The 24,420-nt window shown below is 39.7% G+C and overlaps 1 gene segment (V, D, J or C); it reads left to right on the forward strand.

Moving 5' to 3' along the window:
• LOC146633522 (immunoglobulin gamma-1 heavy chain-like) overlaps positions 1 to 24,420 on the forward strand; it is a 127,509-nt gene that overhangs the window by 62,034 nt on the left and 41,055 nt on the right. Inside the window, 1 exon segment of the C gene segment in view lies at positions 10,477 to 10,486. Coding sequence covers positions 10,477 to 10,486 — 10 coding nt within the window.

The raw sequence follows: 24,420 nt of genomic DNA on the forward strand, positions 1-24,420 counted from the left end.
CGGAAAAAAAGAGGGTGAGAGAAAGAGAGAAAAGAAAACCATGGCTCGCATCGTTCATTTCAAAGAGTTGGCTCTAAGAGCCGTTTCGTTTGCGACTGACACATCACTAGTTGGTGGGTTGTTGTGGTGGTGTGATGTGCGGCTGGCAGCTTGGGAGCTGCAGCCAGTGTAAATAAATGGCTCAAAACACGGATCTGTGGTCCCGCCGTGCCTTATTCACGCCACAGACAGTTCTACATTTTCTGTAGTTATAAATTACTTAGGTTTATTTTTGGCTCTTTTCTTATCACTCTGGTTTTCTTCCAGGAGATTGCAGTCAGACTCTTAGTCTGAGTCTGAACCAATGCTAAAAAGGCCTGGACAAGCCCACAAACTGACCTGGACATATTGAGGCTGGTTCTGTCGGTACAGCTGGATCCAAAAAGCTGAAGAAGAAGCACAGAAGTGAGTTGCCTTCATTTCTGTCCAAAGCAGAAGACATAAATACTATTTCACATCCATCCAGATTCACTTCACCGCCTACAGAGACAATAACCAGATATATCTGCATGTAAACAGGCTGACTCTAGCTCTACAGTGACACAGAAAGCCACAGAGCTGCACAGAAAGCACAGCAGATGTCGCTGTTATCACTGATGGTAAGAATCCATATTGTATTACTTGTTTTAAAAACCTGTATATGAAATATATAATATAGGTATTTTTTAGTATTTTCTAAATATATTTAAGAAATACTCAAATTAAATTAAATTAAAAATTAGAAATATACTTTAATAGTATATAAGTGAGGTGTTCATTTGGTTTATAGTCAGAATTAACAAATAAATAGAGTAAAGATTATAATTTTAAAGTCATTTTACAATTTTTCAAATGACAGAATATACATTTCATTCTTCCCTCTAATGCCAGTATAGGTTCCCTTACAATACAGGGTTTTACAGACTTTGCTTTTTTGTATTATTGTTTGTCACTGTGATACACTGGCTGGCTGGGGGGCACTGTGATGTATAACCATACAAAAACATAAAGAAATACTGTACCTCATCCAATTTTATGATGTGTCTAACTAATTGAATATTTAGGTTAATAACCAGTTTAACGTCATTAGAGTTGATATCTATTTGGTTGTGATTCAGCAATTTGATTTGTGAGCAGCACTTTATTAATGTAAAACTATATTTTTGTATTTTCCAAAAGTTGATTCTGTTCATCTGGGCGTAGCGTTTTGTGGGAGAAAAACATTTTGTCACTCATCCAAGTGGATATATCTATATATCTATATCTATCTAGATAGATAGATATCTAGATAGATAGATCGATAGAGAGAGAGATACTATTTTGCTTTCAACAACAGTTCCCTGTATAATTAAGTGAAGACATTTGGCACCTTAAAATTTAAAGAGAGCATGTCCTGAGTTCTGAATGTAATAAACATGGAAAGCCTTTCAAGATGTTGCTCTGTTGTTAAGGTTCTTAACAACACTTGAAATCAAAGTACCAAAAATGTTTTCAGTTAAATTCTTGAGGTTTTCTGCTGTTTCTCTGTTCTTATATTATGTGTTTATATTATGTTCCTATATTCCTATGGCGATATATACAATTTTTTTCATCATCTAGAATATTTCAAACAACAAAAAGATATGTGTTTCCTTGGGTATCTCTAATAATGGATGGCAGCTGTGATATGTCACAGTGTATCTGGGGTGGCCACATTGATTCACACAGTTGCAAAAACCTCCTTAAGAAAGGCAAGGTCTTTGTGCTGTAAAGAGAATGTGTTTATGTGATATATACTGTAAGGAGAGCCTTTATTTAAACAGAATTTACTTCTCTGAGAAAGCTAACTATATTAATATTACTATGTATGGGGAAAAAATATAATTAGAAAGTATATATTTTATATATAATCTGCAAGTTCAACCAAAAGGTTTATGTAAAGATAGGGTGTAGGGTGGAGTTTTTGTGTAGGATTTCATCACAGTGGAGTATTACAACCACAGTGATTCATCCTGTGACCAAAACCTCCTGTCATTGAGTCATTTAATATGAGGATATTCTAAATTTCAACAAAAAATATTTGCATTATTTCTGATTATCAAACTCGCACACATCCACTGTTTCACTAACATGAATCACTATGGTATAAATGAAAGTGTTACTGACTACATACAGTAAGAGCAGTAGTTAAGAGCAACTGCAAAATTTAGAAAAATGATTACTTTGGACAAAAAAGACCACTCATTTGTCCCTTTTTGTTTAAAACCTTTATTTGAACATTTACTTCCAAACTATACACACAGTTTTATGGTTAAATGCCTGAACATCCAAATGATTTTAATTACTTAGTTAATAACTGGTATTCAAAACATTATTTAATTAGGATTCACGATTTAAAATAAAATAAATTATAATATGAATAATTATAATAAATTATAATATTAAATTAAATTATTTTTAAAAAAGAGTTACTGAGAGGTCAAACACACCGCTACTTAAGAAAATGCCAGCATGCGTTGCGCATGGAAAATAGAAAAAATAAACAACGGGAGTTGAATAAAACACACCGTATGATTAATAAAAAACAATGTTAGTTGAAAAAACTGTGTTCCCTTAAGTTGCATTTAACAGTGCATTTAACCTCTCAAGACCATTGTAATATATAGACCACAGCAGCTTCATGAATCTTAGGCACAATCATACAAAGAAAAAAAAATAACAATACACTATTCAGAGTTTGTATCAGCCAGAGGTTTTTGTATGACTGTGTGCAACAGTGTATCGGGCCACAGCTGTCCTGAGCTAAAATTATGCAGAAAGGCACTGACCCTCATAAAATAAGAGACTGGTTTATTCCACCACATTTCTAGACCCAGAAGAAAGATTGCAGACCACATTACATCGTAATAAAAAATGTTTATAAAAAATATGCAATTTTTAAATTGTGATCTGAAATCAAAGGAAAACATACCTCCGCTCCTCTTGTTACACTTTTTACAAAGTGTAACAACAGGAGCAGCTCTTGGAGACTGCAATCTTATTATTATTATTATTATTATTATGCAAACATTATTTGGTCAGTCCTCATTCTTACTCAAAGGTCTTCAGATTTAGAACAGTTTATCATCTGCAATAAAAATGTTAACAACAAACCCTAGAGGTTTTTAAATCTCAGGTGAAATAATGGCTGAAAATGAACAAATCTGTGGACATTGATGTAAACCAGCCTGCTTTTGCTGTGGCTGGATAACACACTATTTCTAACATGCATGGCCATGTATTTTCTGTTATTAGTTATAGTAATTCTCTCTCGCTCTCTCTCTCTCTCTCTCTCTCTCTCTCTCTCTCTCTCTCTCTGTGTGTGTGTGAACTGACTCATTTAATCTTTGCTGTATTTTATTTTATTTTTTAACTCCAACTATAGAACAACAACAGCATTATTTCATCATGTAACATTGTATTTTGTGCTGTCCTTGATTAAATAAACTTAACTAAGTAATAGGGCTGCACAATTAATCGTTAGAAAATCGCGATCTCGATTCATACTTATGTCCGATCTCATTTCCAAATGACAACAATTAAAAAAAAAAAAAGACGACGACCACGATTGTACCGCATTTTGATCTGGGACGTAATCTGCATGAAAACAAGCGCTCACTCTTCCTGCTCAACAAATGACAAGGGCGGAGCCTTATACAACGTGATACAGATGCTGTGCCGTGTGATGCTAAAATTAGCAGGGCAAAAAAACAACGGAGGACACGTCAGGGATGACAAGAAAGTGACAGGAGAAAATCCGTCCCGGTCAACCACCCAAACATCAATAACGGGAACCTTATACAGCGCTTCCCTATACCCGTCGAACTCCCGCAGGCACAAAGAAATTACGGAGGCTATCACTTATCACCTGACCAAAGATATGGCTCCCATCAACACTGTGCAAAACGAGGGATTTAGGAAAATGATCAACACCCTAGACAAACGCTACACAGTGCCGTCCTGCAACTATTTTTCTATTGTTGCACTACCTGCTCTATACACACAGCGTCGAGCAACGGTGGAGACGGAATTTCAAGCAGTACATTTTGCGGCAACAACAAAACGTGAGACATTTGTTGTTTTTATGTTTATTTATTGTTTTTGTGTTCAGTCTCAACTGTTACCAAGTTGATGTGCAGTTAATAAGTGCAATAAATATTTATACTGGAAAAGAGAATCGTGAGAGAATCGTGATCTCAATTCTAAGCCAAAAAAATCGTGATTCTCATTTTATGCAAAATCGTGCAGCCCTACTAAGTAATCAGCTCATCTACACCATGGCAGCAGTGATCAGTAAGATGCTTAGCTACAAAATGAACAGCCACAAGGAGCAGTTCCCTCCATGGAGGAAACTAGAAGCAAAGACCAAAGTAGAATGGAGGGAAGTTAGCCAACTATCCAAGTTGCAGAAAGGTGCGATGAAGAAGGTGCCTATGAACTACACCAAACTGTCCATAGGCCTTGGAAAATGCCATGTGACCAATATGTAGCCAGGTGAAAGGTCGGTATTATGGGACATGCCACTGGATAGCGCCGTTTCTTTTGGGGTACCTCTGAGAGCGCAACGGACGATGGGGATCTACAGAAACATTCACGGAAGTGCTAGCTTGCATTGGTGTAATGTGGGTGTGTAATGCCGTTTTTTGCTGCATGGTTTGTTTTAAACGCAACGTGTGGAACAGTTAAGGCACCAGGAGTTGCTGCAACTGACTTCGCCGTTCATCTCAGAGGGCTCTGTATTCCGTTTTTCTGCTGGATTAAGGCACTGTATGTATTTGAGTTCACACTTGTATTATAATATCTCTGTGGGTAAGAGGGAAAATGTACCTTTGTTAACTGTTTAATTTTGGCTCTGTATTTTAGCAGGAGCAACCACTACAGTTATTATTGCACTGCTAAGTTTGTTTTGTTTCTGGATGGGTTTATATCAGTCACAAATTGACGCTAGACATGTTTGAGTTCCAGACGCTGATAAAGTTGGGAAAATAACCTGCAGTAGCAGTGGGTTACCAGTGCACAAAGTTGTTACTGAATAAGAACTGTCTGTAACAATTTCATTTCTTTATTTTGACAACCTTTTTATTTTCTTCTGAGCACTTACTTTGTCATTCAGATTAAAAGAACCCCAAAGATAATCTGTGTTCTGGGCTGGTTAATTTAACCAGGCTAGAAATACATCAATAAAAGAAATTCCAATACATCTGTAACATGCATCGCTCTAATAGAATATTAGGGTCAACAGTATCAAACGCTGCACTGAGATCTAGGCGTACAAGCACAGAGATGAGTCCACTGTCAGAGACCATAAGATTACTTGTAAGCTTCACTTAAGCTGTTTCAGTGCTGTGAACTCTGAATACTGACTGAATCTCTTCAAATAAGCCATTCCTCTGCAGATGATCTGTTAGCTGTTTGACAACTGCACTTTCAGATAAAAATGAAGGTTAGAGATTGGCTATAATAAGCTAAAACAGCTGAGCCAAGAGATGGCTTTTTAAGTAAAGTTTAACTGTGTAACTACTGCCAGTTTGAAGGCCTGTGGTACATAGCTGATTATTAGAGATAGGTTGATCATATTTAATATTGAAGCATTAATTAATGGCAGGACTTCTTCAAGCAGCCTTGATGGAAGGAAGTCTAAAAAGAGAGGTTGATTGTTTGGAGGAAGTAATTACTGAAGTAAAATCAGAAAGATCAATTGGAGAAAAAAGTATCTAAATGAATATCAACAGTACTGAAGGTAGTTGTAGAGAATGTTACATCTGAGAGATGATTATGAGTCATTTTTTCACTAATGGTTAAAATTTTACTTGTGAAGAAATTCATGAAGTTATTACTAGTAAACATTAAAGCAATGGTTGGCTCAACAGTGCTCTGACTTTTTGTCAGCTTGCTAAAATGCTGAAGAGAAACCGAGGGTTGTTCTTATTTTCTTCAATCACTGATGATTAGTAAGATGTTCTAGCTTAACTAACATCATTTAACTTAACTTAAATGACTTCTGATTTGAGGCTTCCATTTTTTAGGAGCTACAATATCAGGAGGTAAATGCTGCATTGAGGCTGTCCTTTTTATCATCTGTAGCATCTGCAATAATTATTTTATCTGAGCTGAGCACTAAATCAGATGAGAAGTATGAAAAATCAGAGAGAAACTCTGTATAAGGCCCAGGTGGATGATAGATAATAACAAAAAGTACTGGTTTTTGAGTTTTCCAGGTAGGATGGACAAGGCTATGCATCAGGCTTTCAAATGAATTAAAACCCTGTCTGGGTATTTGGTTCAATAACAAACTGGTGTTTTGGAGTCTTCACACACCCCTGTACTCTGTGGCCTGCTGGAGCGGGGGGACTAGGAGGAGGAGTTGGCCGTCCGATTGGGGTCTGGAATGTGGGGCCTCCCTGCTGCTGCCAAGTCGGGGCAGTCTGCTTCTCTCCACCCCAGGGAAAAGGGTGACACCACCTGGGTCTGGGTGCAGTTTGCCCCTCCAGGGGCAAGGGTACCTAGACCTGAGGCTTAGAGTACGCTTGGGGAATGTGATTGTGTGTAAAGTGTCTCTTTATGTCTGTCTCCACGTTGAATGAGTGCTGAGTAATTGCATATGGGAGCATGAGGGTGGGAATTAGGGCTGGGCGATATGGCCTAAAATTCATATTGCGATATAATTTGAAGCATGTGCGGTAATGATATATATCGCGATATATTATTTTCTTCTGTATGACGTATTTTCCACACTAAAAGGCACACTTAAAGTCCTTTAATTTTCTCAAAAATCGAGAGTGTGCCTTATGTATGAATTCTGGTTGTGCTTACTGACCTTGAACTGATTTTGGCGTGCAGAAATCCGTTAAAAAATGTTTTAGCACAACTTTGGTAAGCCGCACTGCTTGATGGATTGTCAGAGCATTACGGCTGCCGTAGTGAGGAGCTTCGCGGAGTAATCTGGGTCCAAAACTCCGTCCAATTCAGGTCCCAAAGTCAAACGAACACTTAGAGTTAAAAAACGGTCTAAATTCTTTCATCTTTAATTAAATCATCAGCGTTGCTGCTTTACCAGGTGTAACAATTAAGTTTAATATCCAGGCATCCATGAAAACAGAATTTATTAAATTTAACGGAGTTCGAAGTTAGAAGAGAGTTAGCTTGCTAGTTTCCACCTAAACATTTCATACGATATTCTGACAGAGATTTTTGAAACTAATTAAAATGTACAGCTCTGCTATCACTTCCAACATAAATGAAGACAGAAAACTAAACAGCAGTGGGGTTTGCAGGGTTACTGAAGTTGGACTACCTGGTATATAATGTTGTGCTACGTGATTGCTAGCGACACAGCTATGTTAGCATGACATTAGCACAGTGAAGCTGGAGGATGAACGCCAACTTTTTTCCACTCGATAAAAGTTAACGTGAGGGATTCTGGTGGCCAGGGACAAATGCAATCGCATAGCAGGATGCAATACACGGGCCAAACTTCAGTCAGGAGAACAACTGATATTATTCATCCACAATACGAGGTTAGTTATTAATATACTGCAACAACATGGGAATAGAGCAGCTGCGAGAGAATTCAACATTAACCCTTTAAGACCTACCATAGAACCAAGTCCGCCAGAGCTTATATTATATTTTTACATGTTGTAGAGCCATTTTTGGGAGCATTTCAAGTTGCTATACATCAATACAACCATTACAGCCTAAATTTTAATAATATGCATGCATTAAGTGCATAGTAATTACATGAATTGCAAAAAAGTGCAATAAACTACAAAAGAATTTAAAATCGTTTTTGTTTGTTAACATATATTTCTAGTTAGAGAAATTTAAGAGGCTTATCCCTCAAAACTGTAAATACAAAAAAGTTGCACAAACTAGTTTCCCACCACAGGAAATTTATTTTGAGTGTCTTCATAGTTTTATTTTTGAAATACAGCAATTTTTATATTCCTTGGTCTCTCGTGTTCTGAGGGCCTCGGATGTCTGGAGTCTTGATCTCCTCCATACCTGCTTCATGCCCTGGTGGACGGGGCGTGGCTCCCCACACCCTCTAGCAGATCATTACATGAAGGAACCTTTTAAAAACAAGCACATTCATGCTCACAGGTGTACACACGGGTGCTCACACAAACAAACTACACCCTTTTTGGCTCCTACCTCAAAGCACACTGTGCACTGTCGATCTTACGTGCTCCACAACAATGTTTAATATTTAGTATTTACTGTTATATCCCCATAGATCATCATGATGTTGTTTATTATGTTGCTCTTTTTTTTCTTCTGCTTGTTTTCTCTTTTTTCTTTCTCAACAGGTGATCCAGGTGATTGATATATGTATTTTTTTGTCTGCTTATTTTGTTGCTTTTTGTTTTTTCCCCATCCCTCTTCCCCGCTGTTTTTCTTTCCCTCTTTCTTTCCCCCAGTCAAGTCTGCCCCGTATTTAGCAAGTGAAAATAAAATAAAATAAACAATAAAAGGTGAATCAAAGAGACCATTACGGCAAGGCTGGGATGATCCATTTGGTAAAGTAAATCCGTTCGGCATCTTTCTTTGCCTTTAGACAATAATTCTGATGGCAAAAGAGTCAAACGGGACAGGCAGAAAAAAATAAATAAATAAACTGGTGTATAAGACTGGAAGAATAAAGAAAGGATATTTTGTTATACAAGTTGTCGTTTCTCAAATGTAGCATACAGATGGAAATTGAAACTAATACTCTAACATCAATATTCTAACATTTTAGAACTGCACAAAGTAAGTAAGTAAAAAGTAAAATTTTATTTATATAGCACATTTCTAGATAAAAGATCACAAAGTGCTTTACAAGGTATAAAACAAAAACAGTCAAAAGTTAACAAAATGCAATTTTAAAAAGATGTGTTTTTAGCTGTTTTTTTTTTTTAAAGTAATCACTGAGTCTGCAGATCTTAAGTTCTGAGGAAGAGAATTCCACAATCTGGCGGCCACAGTGGCAAAAGCTCTATCACCCTTGGTTTTCAGTCTTGTATACTGAATAACAAGTAGGCCCTGATCACAAGACCTCAGGGACCTACTAGGGGCATAGGACTGTAAAAGTTCAATGATGTACGCTGGTGCTTGTTCTTGAAGAGCTTTAAATGTCAGAACCAGAATCTTAAAATGGACTCTGAATTCAACGGGGAGCCAGTGCAGCTGTATAAGCAATGGTGTTACATGAGAGTATTTCGATGTTTTTGTCAGAAGCCTTGCTGCAGCATTTTGGACAATCTGCAGACGCTTCAGGGAGTTTTTGTTTAGACATGTAAACAGTGAATTACAGTAGTCCAATCGTGACTGAACAAACAGACTTCTTTTCAGAATTTATGATGGCAAAAAGTATTTATATGATTTTTTTTTCTAAGTATTTTTTATTCATCTTTAAGCGTGAAAAGATAAATAAAAATACCTAAGAAAAAATCCTGTTTGAGGTTGTCATAATTCATGCATGTCAGGGTTAAATAACAGTAATTACAATGAAGCATGTCATACATCTATAGCAACATTAAACGACCAGTGGGTGGCAGGGTATGGAGTGACACATCAGTGTCCAATGTAGTGGTTTTGTGCAAGTATACCATCAACACTGACACAAATACAAGAAAACAGCCTTTGAATAGCTATTCTATGACAAAAACATCCTTCTGCTGGAAACAAAGTGGTCAGTAAATAAAGAAACACTGGCAGTTAAAGACATCTGCTTCCTGTATCTGCTTCCTCTTGACAAAGTCTTTCTGAAAAGTCTTGCATGAAGTCTTTTTCATGACAGTTTTAGTATTCAGCAAAATGAGTGGCCATGTTTTAAATTCTGCATACAAAAACATAATAACATCATGTTATTGTTATAAGGACTAGCAAGGGCACAAATATTCATTATAGAAAAGATATAGAGTTAAGATATTTTGAATAATAAGATTTCAAAAAGACTACCCATAGAACAGCATATACATATCAAATACAGTATAAGAACAAGAAGCACGCAAATAATAATTACTGCAATAAATTGAAAAGTACTAACTTCTGCTGCAACTAATCTGACAGAGTTTGAGCTTTTAGGACAGGTGTAATTGCAGTAGTGTCACTATTTTTTTATAAAGATGGGGTTTACTTTAATTACAGTTTAATTAACTCATTTTATTCATTCAGTTTAGTTTGATTTGACAGATAATAAAAATGGGAGGAAATATCTGTATTACCAAAATCACTGACGTTTTATTCTTTTGTTTTCTTTTGTTTTTCTTTTCAATATTATTTCCATGGATGATTTCTTGAGAGCCTGACTGTAAACCAAGTTTCCAAGTGGGAACAATAAAATGACCAAACCACAAATTATTATTATTTTTGTATTTTTCTTTGAAAGTTTTAAATACGAAAGAATATCTACTTTACTGCTTATTGGTTTAAATATAAGCAGAAAATATGCCACAGTGGCAACTACATGTGGCATATTCTTGTATTACTGTCTGTCACTGTGTATATAACTGGGATGGCCACAGTGATTCACACAGTGACAAAAACATCCTTATGAGAGTAAAGGTACGTTTGCCGTAAAAACGATGTATATGTAGTACATATACAAGGGGACCTTGATTAATATATAGTCAGCTCTTTAGCATATCCTTATCCTTACCAGAATTTCTTACAATCGAGAAGAAAGATGTTACATAACAATCAACATCAAATGATTGACTTTTTTGGCCACTAAATGTTGGGAATTCACACACACACACACAGAAAATGGGGATAAAACAATTATTAGGGCTCACAGTAATTATAGATATTAGATGTGCTGCAGTTGTACTGTACCAAATTTTTTGTTGCGTTTTATCATGTGCATGATAAGGGCCACAACTACAGATCCCTACCAAAGAAGACCAGTTAAGCTCTGCGGGTGTGGGTCACAATCAACCAGGGTTTTGGGTGCGCTGATTGTGAAACCTAGACCCACCTGCTTTCACACCTTGGCTCACGTGATTAGGTAGAGGATCATCAGGGGGTCCTTTTGCCCCTCTTTGGGGGGATACTCCCACGGGGTTTAAATCTGGGACTCTCCACCATTTTACCCTAGAACTGAAGAAGCTTCTCGGATGAGAGGTGAAACATCTTCAAGCAACTTAAAGAAGTCCAGACGCTTTTCTTTCCAAGCCTCTTAGACTACGATGACCTGGATGACTAAGAACCTTCACAGACAATACCCAACATAGGCTTTACTTTCTAAGAAAGTTAAAGCAAGCTCACCTCCCTTGTCAACTGCTGACCAACTTCAACAGTCAACAATTGAAAGTCTTTAGACTTACTGTTTCATGTTGTGGTTCGCCAGCTGCAGAAACCTAAAAGGATCCGCAATGGGTGGTGAATGCAGCAGAGCGTATCATTAGTGCAACTCTAACCCCCCTCAGTGATATTCACACTAAATACCCAATAAAGTTCAGAACCAATAGATTAATAAACAGTTCATTTCAACTGGCAATACCCGTCCCTAAGATAATTTAATTGAATCTGGAAACACATTTTTAACATGCCATTCTATCCTCCTGTGACAATCTGCATTTTTGTGTTTATTTGGTAAATACTGTCTTGGATATTGTTGCTCCTCTAAAAATTAAGCATCCTAAGACAAAGCTTGAACCCTGGTTGAACGATGAAACCCGTGCTGCGAGGCATGAATGTCGTAGGGCTGAGCGGAGATGGAAAAAAGATAACTTACAGGTCTCTTTACAAAGTTTAAGAGAGTGCTGGGCCTTATATCAGCTTACAATAAAAGAAGCAAAGCGGAAACACTTTGCAAACATTATTATGGTGAATTATCAGAAACCACATATATTGTTTAAGTCAATTGAGACTATTTTAAGCCCTCCCTCTGCTCTTAGTTTTGAGCCTTCACTTGAAATGTGTGAAAGGTTTCTGCACTTCTTTATAAACAAGGTAGCCTCGGCTAGGGCGCAGATTATTTTGCCCACATCTGACCCCTCTGATCTTCCAATTTGCTCAGCTGTCTTTCAACAGTTTGAGTCGGTTACTCTTGCTCAGCTACAGGAGGTGGTGGATCATTTAAAGCCTGTAGGCTCACCTTATGATCACCTCACCTATCCCTCCCCTTTTTCTGAAAGTTTTTTCTACCATAGGTCCAACCATTTTAACCATTTTAAATAGCAGCCTTACTTCAGGTATGGTTCCAAAGAATTTCAAAGATGCAATTGTGCAACCACTTCTTAAGAAACCTGGGCTAGATACAAACGCTGTTGAGAACTTTAGACCAATATCTAAGCTGCCCTTTTTATCTAAAGTCTTAGAAAAAATTGTATATGACCAATTGATCTCATACTTGAATGCACAAAATGTTCAGGAGATTTTTCAATCTGGTTTTAAAGCAATGCATAGCACTGAATCAGCACTTTTAAGAATTTTTAATGATATATTTTTATCATGTGATTCTGGTGAAAGTGTCATTCTTATTTTACTCGATTTAACTGCTGCATTTGACACTGTAGACCATGAAATTTTAATCTCACGTTTGGAGCAGTGTGTCGGTATAACAGGTGTGGCTCTGAAATGGTTCAGGTCTTACTTAACAAACCAAACCTTTTCAGTTCAGTGCTCCGTTGTCTCATGGAGTACCACAGGGTTCCATTCTGGGCCCTATCCTGTTTTCACTTTATTTACTTCCATTGGGCTCAATTTTTAGAAAACACAGACTCTCGTTTCACTGTTATGCAGATTACTGCCAGATTTATGTTCCTCTTAAAAAGAAAGATGGGTCGTCTGTAAATCGTTTACAAACATGTCTGGAGGACGTCAAGTCGTGGTTGGCGCTAAACTTTCTTTGTTTTAATGATTCTAAAACTGAAGTAATGGTGTTCAGACCTGCCTCCACTGCTGTTCCGTGTGTTGATTTGCAATTTCTGAAATCATTCTGTAAACCAGAGATTGTTAATCTGGGTTTTAAAATGGATTCTGAGCTTAAGCTTGAAAGCCAGATCGGGTTGGTTGTAAGATCTAGTTTCTTTCATCTGAGGCAACTGGCCAAAATTAAGCACTTTCTTACGAGACAGCAATTTGAAACAGTAATCCACGCTTTTGTAACCGTTCGGCTGGATTACTGTAATTCTCTTTATTTTGGGGTGAGTCAATCTTCTGTTTTTCGACTGCAGTTAGTCCAGAATGCTGCTGCACGCCTTTTAACTGGCACTCGTAGATACGAGCATATCACCCCAGTTTTATATTCACTTCATTGGCTGCCCGTGCATTTTAGGATCCATTTTAAGCTGCTTTTATTTGTTTTTAAATGTTTGTCCAATGCTGCCCCTCTGTACCTCTCTGAGCTTCTTCATCCATACATACCTTCCCGGTCCCTCAGGTCGGCAGACCAGCTCCTCCTGAACGTGCCCAGGACTAATCGTAAGCTCAGAGGGGATCGGGCGTTTGCTGTGGCAGCACCAAAATTGTGGAATGAGTTGCCTTTACATGTTAGACAGGCACCTTCCTTATCTGTTTTTAAATCACGTCTTAAAACATATTTATTTACCTTGGCTTTTAGCACAGCAGGACTTGTTGATGTCTCTTAATATGTTTCTTATTAATGATATTATTTTTAATTTTAAGATATTTTATATGTAATTTAAACTGTTTCCTCTCTGTTTTATATTTGTAGCACTTTGGTCAACATTGTTGGATGTAAAGTGCGTTATAAATAAAGATGCTATGCTATGCTATACTACCAAACTGGGTTTACCTTTATCTATTTATTTTATATTTATGCTATAGTCTACTTTTGTCTTTTGCTTTCAACCTATAGCTGCTTAATGGTTCTTCATTGTTTTGTGAACAATGACATAAAAATGTCATATGTCATGCCATAGTAGCCACTTCTTATATGCATAACTGTGATACATTTCATAACTTTGAACATTGCCATTGTGGTGGATTTTTGTATGACATGTATACCTATATAACTATATACACTATATATCTATCTGCACTGAACATATATACTGTAACTCATGTAGAGTCTTAGGCATGAAATGTTTAGCCCTCACACAGACACATGCAGCACATTCAAACATATGTCTCTTAGAAAATAGTTATATGGTAACAGAGATACTGAAAACAACATACTGAAATCAATGCATGGATTATGTGATCATGTGTACACACACACACACACACACACACACACACTAGTTTTAACCTAAAGATATTTGTTTAGCATGATAGTCTAGCGTTGCATTACGGTGCTGTATTGTGACCACAATAATAAAAGACAGGCAAAAACCTAAACTCAACTAAGAAAGACAGGTGATGCTGGTACTGAAAATGAGCACCTGCAAAATTAACTGAGTGAGCATTTCATATATGAACTTGAAGAGGGATATTTTCTGCAGTTCTCCTTTTTTTGTTTCCGACTATATGGTACACTTGTGGCTAATACTAATTACTTACTTCAGGTAAACAAATGAATGGTACTGTGAGAAAAAAAACAAACACACATACAAAAAAATGTAATCACTTGTTCTAGGGATTTGACTCATTGTGGAGTTTACACTGGGTTCTCCATTGTTTGGGGTCATTGTAAGAGCTGTGGTGAGGAGCTGGGGGTAGTGGGGTGTTGTTCTGTTTAAAAGGGTGTGTTTTGCTGGTGGGGTGTTGTGGTCCACATTCAGTCCATCTCTTTCTTCCTTCTATAAAAACCCTAATATATGCCCATTGATGTAAATATTCCACAACCTGGGTCTTGTCTGAGGTTTTTGAGCTGGAACATTAAAAGCATGGACAGCCCACTTAAGAGATCAAGGATATTTGTTCATTTGTAACGTCTTAAAGCTGACTTAGTGTTTTTGCAGGAAACCGACATGCACACCAAAGATCAGGGCCCTGTTTCAGGAAGCCGGTTTGGAAAACTCAGAGTGAAAAACGACACTCACGGTTGAGTAACCCCGAACTGTCCAACTCGGAATATTCGGTTTCAGAAAGGCTGATAACAAGTAGTTCAGTCAACGCGGAGTTGCTTTAACCCCAAGTGAAGCGCGCGGACGAGGATACATAAAGCCCTGATAAGCGGAGCACAGATTAAGCGAGTCACCATGGAGACGGAGGGAAAGAAGGCGCGGTCAATGTATTTTACAGCGCTTGAGGCCGAAATTCTGATGGCAGCATATGCCGATAACATGCAAATTCCGCGGAAAAAAGTAACACAGCCACAGCTGCAAAAGAAAGGGAGCATGCATGGCAAAACATAGCCGACAGAGTCAATGCGTGCGTGTTAATATAAACATTGATCTAGGGATTTCCACCCATTTAACACGTTATTTTATCATATGTTATTTTATTTGTTATTTTATACATTATATTTTGTGATGTGATGTGAGCGCAGGTGCAACCCAACAGGCCCCAAACGTGCCTGGCAGCAAGTAAAAATGAAATATAAAAATATAGCCCAAACAGGTAAGGTGTAATTGTATTATGAGCCATAGTGCTTGGGCTGTTTGTCCCATGTAAATCAATTGCAGTTAGAGGCTACATTAATTTTCTTTCTGTAAGCACTTATTGAAATTATCTGAGCACATTACAAGTACATATTTGCTTACTCTGTATGCTCAAATGTGGCCCGTTATAGCCAACAGAAAAAAAGCGGAGGCCCGAAAAACAGGTGGGGGTCCTCCACCACCACCACTCACAGAGGCTGAGCAGTTGGCCCTCAGCCAAAACAGTGGGCGCCCTGTGGCCGAAGGCATCTCTGCGGGGACATCCTCTGAGTCAATAACCCCGCAAGACACAAGTGCCTAGGGGGTAAATTCAAAATAATACATGATGTGCATACATCCTTTCTTCACAGTCACCTTTGCAGTGCTACTCATTCATTTGATAAACTCTTTACCATAATGGATTATTTTGTAGTGAAGTTATTTTCCTACTGATTTTGCCTTCCCTCAGGCTTGGTTGTCTTTGAGAGCATAATGACAATGAAGTGTAAGGTGATTGGTATGTTTGTTAATTGCCATTTGGTCCCTTGTAAGTCATAAGTGACCTGTATAAACCTCATATTCTATCAGTTGATGGTGGTGGTGTACTGCATCTGGTGCAGCCTCCTGTTGAGCCAGACCAACATGCAGTTGTGAGTAATACTCCACATATTATATGAGTTTACAGTAGAACAGCAATGTTGTTTATTTCTTTACTACAGGAAAATAATGAAGAAACATTGACAGCTGTTACAGAGGAGGAAGCAACAGAGACACTTTATGAGGTTTACATCTTTTAATACTTTGTGTACAGGAAATACAGGCGACCAATAAAGCCAGTTGAACAAAAAATCTGTTTATTCTTCTTTCAACATGTTGAGGTGATGGGTCAAAAGAAATGATTGTGACATATGGTGTCTCTGACTGCGCTTCCATCTTGTATGTCCGTGGGAGGGTCAGGATGTTCATGGTTTGGATCACTGCTGATGTTTGGTTCAGAAGGACAGTGTTCTCCTCTAATTGTGGCAATGTTGTGAAGAATCACACATGCCACAATAATGTCACATGCCCTTTCTGGGGTGACCCTGAGTCTTTGCAGGCACTGGAACCGGGCCTTAAGCATTCCGATAGTCATTTCAATTCTGGCTCTTGTCCTGCAATTAGCCAGATTATATCGCTGCTGTGGGCCCGGTTCAGGGTCAGGGTAAGGGGTAAGCAAATAGGGTAAACATGGATACCCCCTATCACCAAGCAAGTAGCCAGTGAACTCTCCTAAGACAGAAGGATACACTTCAGTTCAAATGTCCCTGAAGCAATTGGTCTTTATATATTTTAAAGTATTCTCAACTCACCATGTCCAAATTTTGTGCTCAGTGTACATTCACGGAATATTTGTGAGTCATGGACAGAGCCTGGCCACTTGGCTTCCACATTTGTGATAATGTTGGCAGCATCATAAATGATCTTCACAGTGCAGAGAACACAAATTAGCATCCATTACTATAATGGAATAATTTGTTAGTTTGAAATGCTACAGGGAACTATGTACCTGTACATTAATGCTGTGGAAAGACTTCCTGTTCACATAGTCTCCTTCATTTACTGAAGAAGCAATGATTGGAATGTGAGTGCCATCTGTACAGCCAATCACACCTGGGAACCCTGAAAATAAATGTAAAATTTAAGTAGTAGTTCAAATATCACCACATCATAAATTAAGTTTTGGTCATCCTGATACCTGCAATTTTGTGGCATCCCTCTTTGATAAATCTTGTGGGTCTATGACCGGGGAACACCACAAACGAGTACAGGAGACGTTTCAGTGCAACTGTAACATTCCTGACTGCCCGACAGACGGTAGCCTTGGAAACGTGCTCAGCGTCACCAATATTATACAGAAAGCTCCCGTTTGCAAAAAACCGAAGTGCAATACAAATAATATGTAATGAACTGAGAGCATGTCCGCGATGTGTCACATGCGTAATATATGGCCTGAGGATGTTATCCAAATAACTTATAGATTGTGCTGAGAAACGGTAACGTTCGCACAGAAAATCATCAGGAAATGATAAAATGTCCAAACGCGCTCTGATCACTCTCTCCCGGCGGAGAGCTCTGCGGAGAATTTGGGCTTCACGATCTACTGGCTCTTCGAGGAAGGGGCACGCCATGTCCGACACTTCCTACAGTCAGGTTTCCGACAAAGGGGCGGAGACAGTCAGGGTTAGTTGTACTAAACCTGCTAGGGGGCAGGTTAGTTTCACGGAGTGTGTCGTCATAGTGACTCACTGAGGCTTCATCTGAACTCGCTTTGTGAAACCGAAAACCCAGAGTTTTCGTTAACTCAGGGTATACTTACTCAGTTTTTCCACTAAACCGGCTTCCTGAAACAGGGCCCAGGTCAGACTTAAATGTCCTTGTGTTTCTGAGGTGTTCCACTCAAACTTTAACTCTAAAGCCACCGGGTAGCTATTTTAATTGGTAGGTCAATCCAGTTTTCAGCTTCAAACGTTATATCCGATAAGAATGGCAGACACCTAATTGTTATCAGTACATTATTTCATGCTCCCATTCTATCATCGCAGCTAAAATTGATGATGCTATTTACTGCTATAAATCAGAACATGAAGGAGCCAATCTCATGCTCACTACTGTTGGAATCACTGAAAGCAGACATACAGGGACTAATTATTTTCTCCTCTGCCCACGTAAACAAGTCCCATGAAGCAAAACTTCAAGAACCCAGTATTAATATTATTAAACTGAACAAACAAATCGCTATTTTTCCCTCTCCTAGTTGACTTAAACACAAGGTGATTTACAGACTAAATTTGATCTTATTCCCACTAGGGATGCAGAGCGACTTCTTTCATGATCATCCTCACATATAATTCCTCAGATAAAAGATTCATCTGGAACATTGCATAGGTATTCCACTGTATTAATGCAGTTTTTCACTCATTTTATTCGTCTTTATATCAATCTGAATCTCCATCTGACTCCACTGCAATAAGTTAATTTCTAGACACCCTCAATTTCCCTGCGATAAACTCAGATGCTGCTAAAAAACTTGAGAAGCATTAGAAGCATACAAAGTAATAGATTTCCCGGTCTGGACGGATTCCCTGTTGAAGTCTTTAAAAAAATGTCAGGATAATCTGTCCCCATTACTGCTTGCGGTATGTAAGGAATCATTGCAAAATGACACTCCCCCCCCTACTCTAACACAAGCCTCAATAAGTCTCTTAAAAAAAAGATTAGGACACAAATCTTTGCATCTTAGAGACCTCTCTTCTTAATGATGTGAATGCTAAGATCATTGCTAAAGCTTTGGCACGTTGTCTGGAAAATATTGCACGAACTATTGTTTCACAGAAGCAAACTAGATTTGCTCCTGTGAGGCAACTATTTCTTCATATCTCTGTACTCTTAAACATCATCTACTCTAAAGTAGTAGTAGTGATCTCAGTCGACGCTGAGAAAGTAAATTTGGGCTGGGAAATGTATTAATTTCATGGATACATCTCCTTTATACATCTCCTCTGTCACAGTGTGCCGAAGCAGACTATGAATTGTGAACAGTAGACCCAAATGAAGACAAAGGAACGTAGAACAAAACTTGATATTAACAAAAGGCGAGCCGTTCAATAAGGCTGATGAAAAAGGTGCAAACAAAAGAAAAGTCAAACTGATGCAAAGCTAAACATTAACCTAAACTGGGAGAACTAAAAAACAACATGAAGAACCCTGACATGAACTTGAACAAACCTGGACATGAAACTTGGAAACATGGTAAAAACAACAGATGACCTGATACCGAATGAAAAACAACACACAGACAAAGGCTGTGTCCAAATTCAAGGGAAGGATGCTTCAAATGCTATATTTGGAGGTAATGACGTCAGAGCAATGCGACGAAGGCTGTCCAAATTCGAATAGTCCTCCAGATGTGGTGACAAATGCGTCCTTATTTTCCCCGAATTTCAAGGATGGGTCTGGTGTATCCTTCGTGTCCTACCATATCTCAGGATTCATTGTGGGCCATACAGGAGATTTTTTTTCTGATAACAATGGTGGTTGAAGCAGGAGAGGAAAACACTTTCAAATTTAAGTATATGAAAATCTGGTGGTACAAAAGTTAAATTTTCATAGTGGTTGTAGTGTTAAGCTTTGGGCATCTGCATAGACATGTTTTTTTTTTTCATAATCATAAAATAGCTAGCTGGGCAGCACGGTGGCACGGTGGTTAGCACTGTTGCCGGACAGCAAGAAGGTCCTGAGTTCAATTCCACCATCAGGCCGGGGTCTTTCTGTGTGGAGTTTGCATGTTCTCCCCGTGTTTGCGTGGGTTCTCTCCGGGTACTTCAGCTTCCTCCCACCGTCCAAAGACATGCAGCTTGTGGGGATAGGTTAATTGGATAATCCAAATTGCCACTAGGTGTGAATGTGTGAATGAATGTGAGTGTGAATGGTTGTCTGTCCTTGTGTGTTAGCCCTGCGACAGACTGGCGAACTGTCCAGGGTGTACCCTGCCTCTCACCCTATGACAGCTGGGATAGGCTCCAGTGCCCCCCGTGACCCTGAAAAGGATAAGTGGAAGCGAATGGACATGGACATAAAATAGCTTGTATGGTGGATCCTGTGTTTTTCCATGCATTGCTGCTTACATACAGCTAATTAACCTTTTAGTGATATGTTTTGGGACCAAAGACCAAACGGCTCAATTTATTAAAATGAGGAGAAAATGATCACCACCTTCACTGGGGTGAAGAATTGGCCACTGTGGGATGGAGGTACAAGAATAAATCAATTTACACATCATATTCATAAGAATACGAATTTGTTAACCCTCATGCTGTACCGAACCTGTAATGTCCAGATGGAATTCCTCTCGTTTTCTGCTGTGAAAACTTTTGGATTTAGGAGAGGAGAGAGCGCAGGAGAGGATGGACAGACTGAAGATCTTTACCAATGGTATTAAATCCATCTTTTTTAGACTTTCCCGAGGCTCCAGACAAGGACGTCCATCATCCCCTCTATTGTTCGCACTTGCTATAGAACCTCTGTCAATTTTTCTGAGGTTCTCCTTTATTTTTAGCTGAATTTAAGTTATGAAGTTAAGTTATCACTTTATGCTGATGATTTATGTCTCAAGTCCTGTTCTCTTCATATCATCAATTTTATCTGCTTTTCAGAGATTTGGTTCATTCTCCGACTGTAGAGGGATCTAGGGATCAATGCAACCAGAACATTGAATGCTCTTTTCGCTGTTAATTTCTTGCCTTTAATGTCTAAAATTAAACAGGACCTCCAAAGATTGGGAAGCGTACATCTCTTGCTTATCAGAATAATCAGTGCAGTTAAAAATGAACATTTTACCCAAATTCCTCTTCCATTCTTCTTGCAAAAGAATTTTTTCAAAACAACTGATCAAACTATTTTGGACTTCTTATGGTGAAAAAAGGCACCTGGGATCTTCAAAATCCACACTTCAGAAATGCAGTCCTGCATCTGATAATTGCAACCAATGCCATGCTCCCTCCTGCAAATTAACAGATATGTTTTGCTGTTACTCACTACTCACTCGCTTTTGGCAGAATTATGTTGCTACCATGTGAAGGATATTTTCAACGATCTCAACCAGGTGCGCAAAAATAGCTGGCATCATGACACCGATTATATCTCACACCTTTTTGTACTCACTATACAACTTCTGATCAGATTGTCAGGACTCTGTGTGCGGGCAGGTAGAGATGTGGATCCAAATGCAGGACTCTGAGATGGAAATGTAACTGAAGACCACAGCTTTATTGCTGGCACCAAACAAAAACAGAAAACAACCCATGAAACCGCAAACTGGAACACACAGTCAGGATCTGACAGTACAACATGACACTGAGCACAGGAAAACACAGGGCTAATATACAGGGTGGTAATCAGGGAATGGGCAACAGGAGGGAGACACAGCTGGGAGAAATTGGACTAACGAGACAGGGGAGCAGTAGAACTGAACACACTCACATGAGACATAGACCTTCACAATAAAACAGGAAATAAGAAAACACTAAACAAAGACGCAGACAGAATATAACACATGCAACTCAAACAATACATGCAACAACAAATCCTTAAACACGGATAAACAGAAACATGAAACTAATAATCATCATCATCACCACCACAAGCCCTACAAGAGAATAAGAAAACAATCCATAATGCAAAGACACACCAAAATAACTGAAACACAGACTCATCATAAAACCCAACAAACCAGAGAAACATAAAGAACAATCCATCATTCAAAAATAAACCAAGACATAAAAAACTCCAAATGCTGGGTCAATCCGACCAAGGACCGTGACACAGATCCTCGAGTATTAATATGTATACCTGACACATGCATTCATACAAAACAAGTCAACCATCCTGTCAGTGGGATTAAGGCCAGGATACTGTTAACCATTCCTCGCCGTCAGTCCCCTGACCGTGGTCGGGAGACGCGAGGGGAGATGCTTCCTCCAGGGCCGAAGTTTGTCCTCCTTCGGGGTTAACTCCCTTCACTTTTGTGGAGTAGTGAGGCAGACAGAAACCAGCCGAGGCACCGGAGATTACTGAAGTGATGAGGCTTTAATAACAGTACTGCACACTTCGGAAACACACTGCATAGCCTGTAGCCCGTTAGAACGCTGCTCCCGGTCGCCCTCTCTACCCATGACACACTCTCTCTCTCTTTTCCCTCTTTCGCTCCCCGCGTTTCCTTCACGCGCATGCTCACACACACATCACATACACTCCTTACTGCACCCAGTCACACACAAGACGGCAATTCCTGCAACACTACCCCCACTCTGGATGGCAATTAAACAATAATTCCACTCCAGCATTGTAATGCATAAAACTGGTACACAATCCCCTTTACCACTTGGAGCCCACAGGAGATAAAAGTGTTAGCCATTACCGCATATAAGGTGAGGTATAGTATCAACGAGTGCACTTCAGTGACAAAGAGGTTGGCTCAAGTAAGGTGTACATACATGTGCAAAATAAAGCATTTCAAGTGCTGTTAAGTAGAAAAGAAATTACACAACTGTAACTATTACATGGCGACCGGGAATAACTAACTTATCCTAGCATCTAGGAAGGCACAAATACAAATGGATAAGTGCATGTAGATAACCCCGTAGGTCCTTCAGATACTTTACTCATCTTTTTTTTTTAAATGTAAACACTGGAACAATGAAAAATACAGCTCTTTTAAACCATTGTAGCTAACAGTGTAGGAGGCTGAAACTATTTAAACTTGAACTGAATCTTCAGTCCTACTTGGAACTGTCCATGGTAGGTAAACCAAGCTAAGTGATCCACGCTCCATACCGGTCTGGAGCTCTGCGCCGACGAGTTGGTCGCTGAAACTGCTGGCCCGGGTGGTCTGGCTCACCCACCACACCCCCACCATTCTCATGGTCTACATGGGAAGGGGACGATGGGACAACCACAACCAGAGCGGGATCAGCTGCAACTGAGACCGATGGCTGTGAGGAGCTGGGGCCATTGCCAGTTGCAGTAGAGAACAGACTGTGCAGACCCAGATCACGGTCTGCTGGGTCATCCTCTAAAGCTGGTGGTGGGACCTCTGTAGGGGACCACTGATGAGCTTGATCAAGGACCCAGGTATTGTCCAGTGGCTCGCGGCAGCGATAATGCTTTAGCTGGTCATGGTGGACAACTTTCACTTTAGACCTTGGGTTCTTCTGGATCCGATAAACTAGGTCATCCAATTGCCCCAGGACAAAGAATGGTCCTTCATACGATGGGAGGAACTTTCTGACCTTGTTCTTGACGTGACGTGTTCCTTTGATGAGATACCATACAGGATCTCCAGTCTTATACTGTGTGTGGCAACAGTTCTTATCGTATTGCCTTTTTGCGCGCTTGACTGACTCACCCAGGGCTTCTCTGGCGATGAGGTGGGCCAGCTCCAGCCGCTCACGCATTTGCTGCACATACTCTGGAGCTGAGGGTTGGTTGTCTGGATCAGGAGGTAGACCTGCGACAAGGTCCACTGGCTCACTCAGTTCTCGGCCAAACATCATGAAGTTCGGGGTGAAACCTGTAGCACTGTGTTTGGTCGCCCTGTAGGCCATAACAGCGTACGGGATCATCAGGTCCCAGTCCCAATGACAACGCTCTGCTGTGGAGGCCAGGATCTTCTGGAGAGTGGCATTGAAACGTTCAACCTGGCCATCTGACTGAGGTCGGAATGGCGTTGTATGAGTCTTATCTATGCCAAACAAACTGCACACCCCCTGGAACACATCAGATTCAAAATTGCGTCCCTGGTCACTGTGCAGTGCTTGAGGTATCCCGTAGCGGCACACCCACTCAGATGCAACGACCTCGGCAACGGTTGCAGCCCGTTCATCTGGGATAGGAAAGGCTTCAGTCCACTTTGTAAATTAGTCTTGTATCACAAGCACATATCGGTTTCTGCGCTCCGTCTCATTCAGTGGTCCCATAATGTCCAGCGCAACGCGCTCCATTGGGGCTCCTACCCGGACAGTTCCCATCGGAGCTTGCGGTGTCTTCTGGGGTCGGGCCCTGGATGCACAGCTGGTACAAGTACGGCACCAAAGAGCGACGTCTTCCCTCATGTGATACCAATAGAATCGGGTTCGTAGTCTGGCCACAGTCCTCTCGACACCAAAATGTCCACCCACTGGCCCTTCGTGCATCTGGCCCATCACTTCTGGTTGTAGCTTGCGTGGCAGTACGATTTGGGGATAGAACTGGGTCTCGTCAAGGCAGTAGAAGCGACGGACCAGAACTCCATCTCTGAAGTAGAGCCGTTTCCATTGAGCCCAGTATGTCTTAGTGGCTGGGCTGCATGGTGAAACAATAGTCCATGGGGGGCGCT

The sequence above is a fragment of the Diplotaxodon limnothrissa genome, linkage group LG4 (assembly GCF_057381915.1).
Source record: "Diplotaxodon limnothrissa isolate DT_005_m linkage group LG4, D_limnothrissa_male_GT1.1, whole genome shotgun sequence".
Taxonomy (NCBI): Eukaryota; Metazoa; Chordata; class Actinopteri; order Cichliformes; family Cichlidae; genus Diplotaxodon; species Diplotaxodon limnothrissa.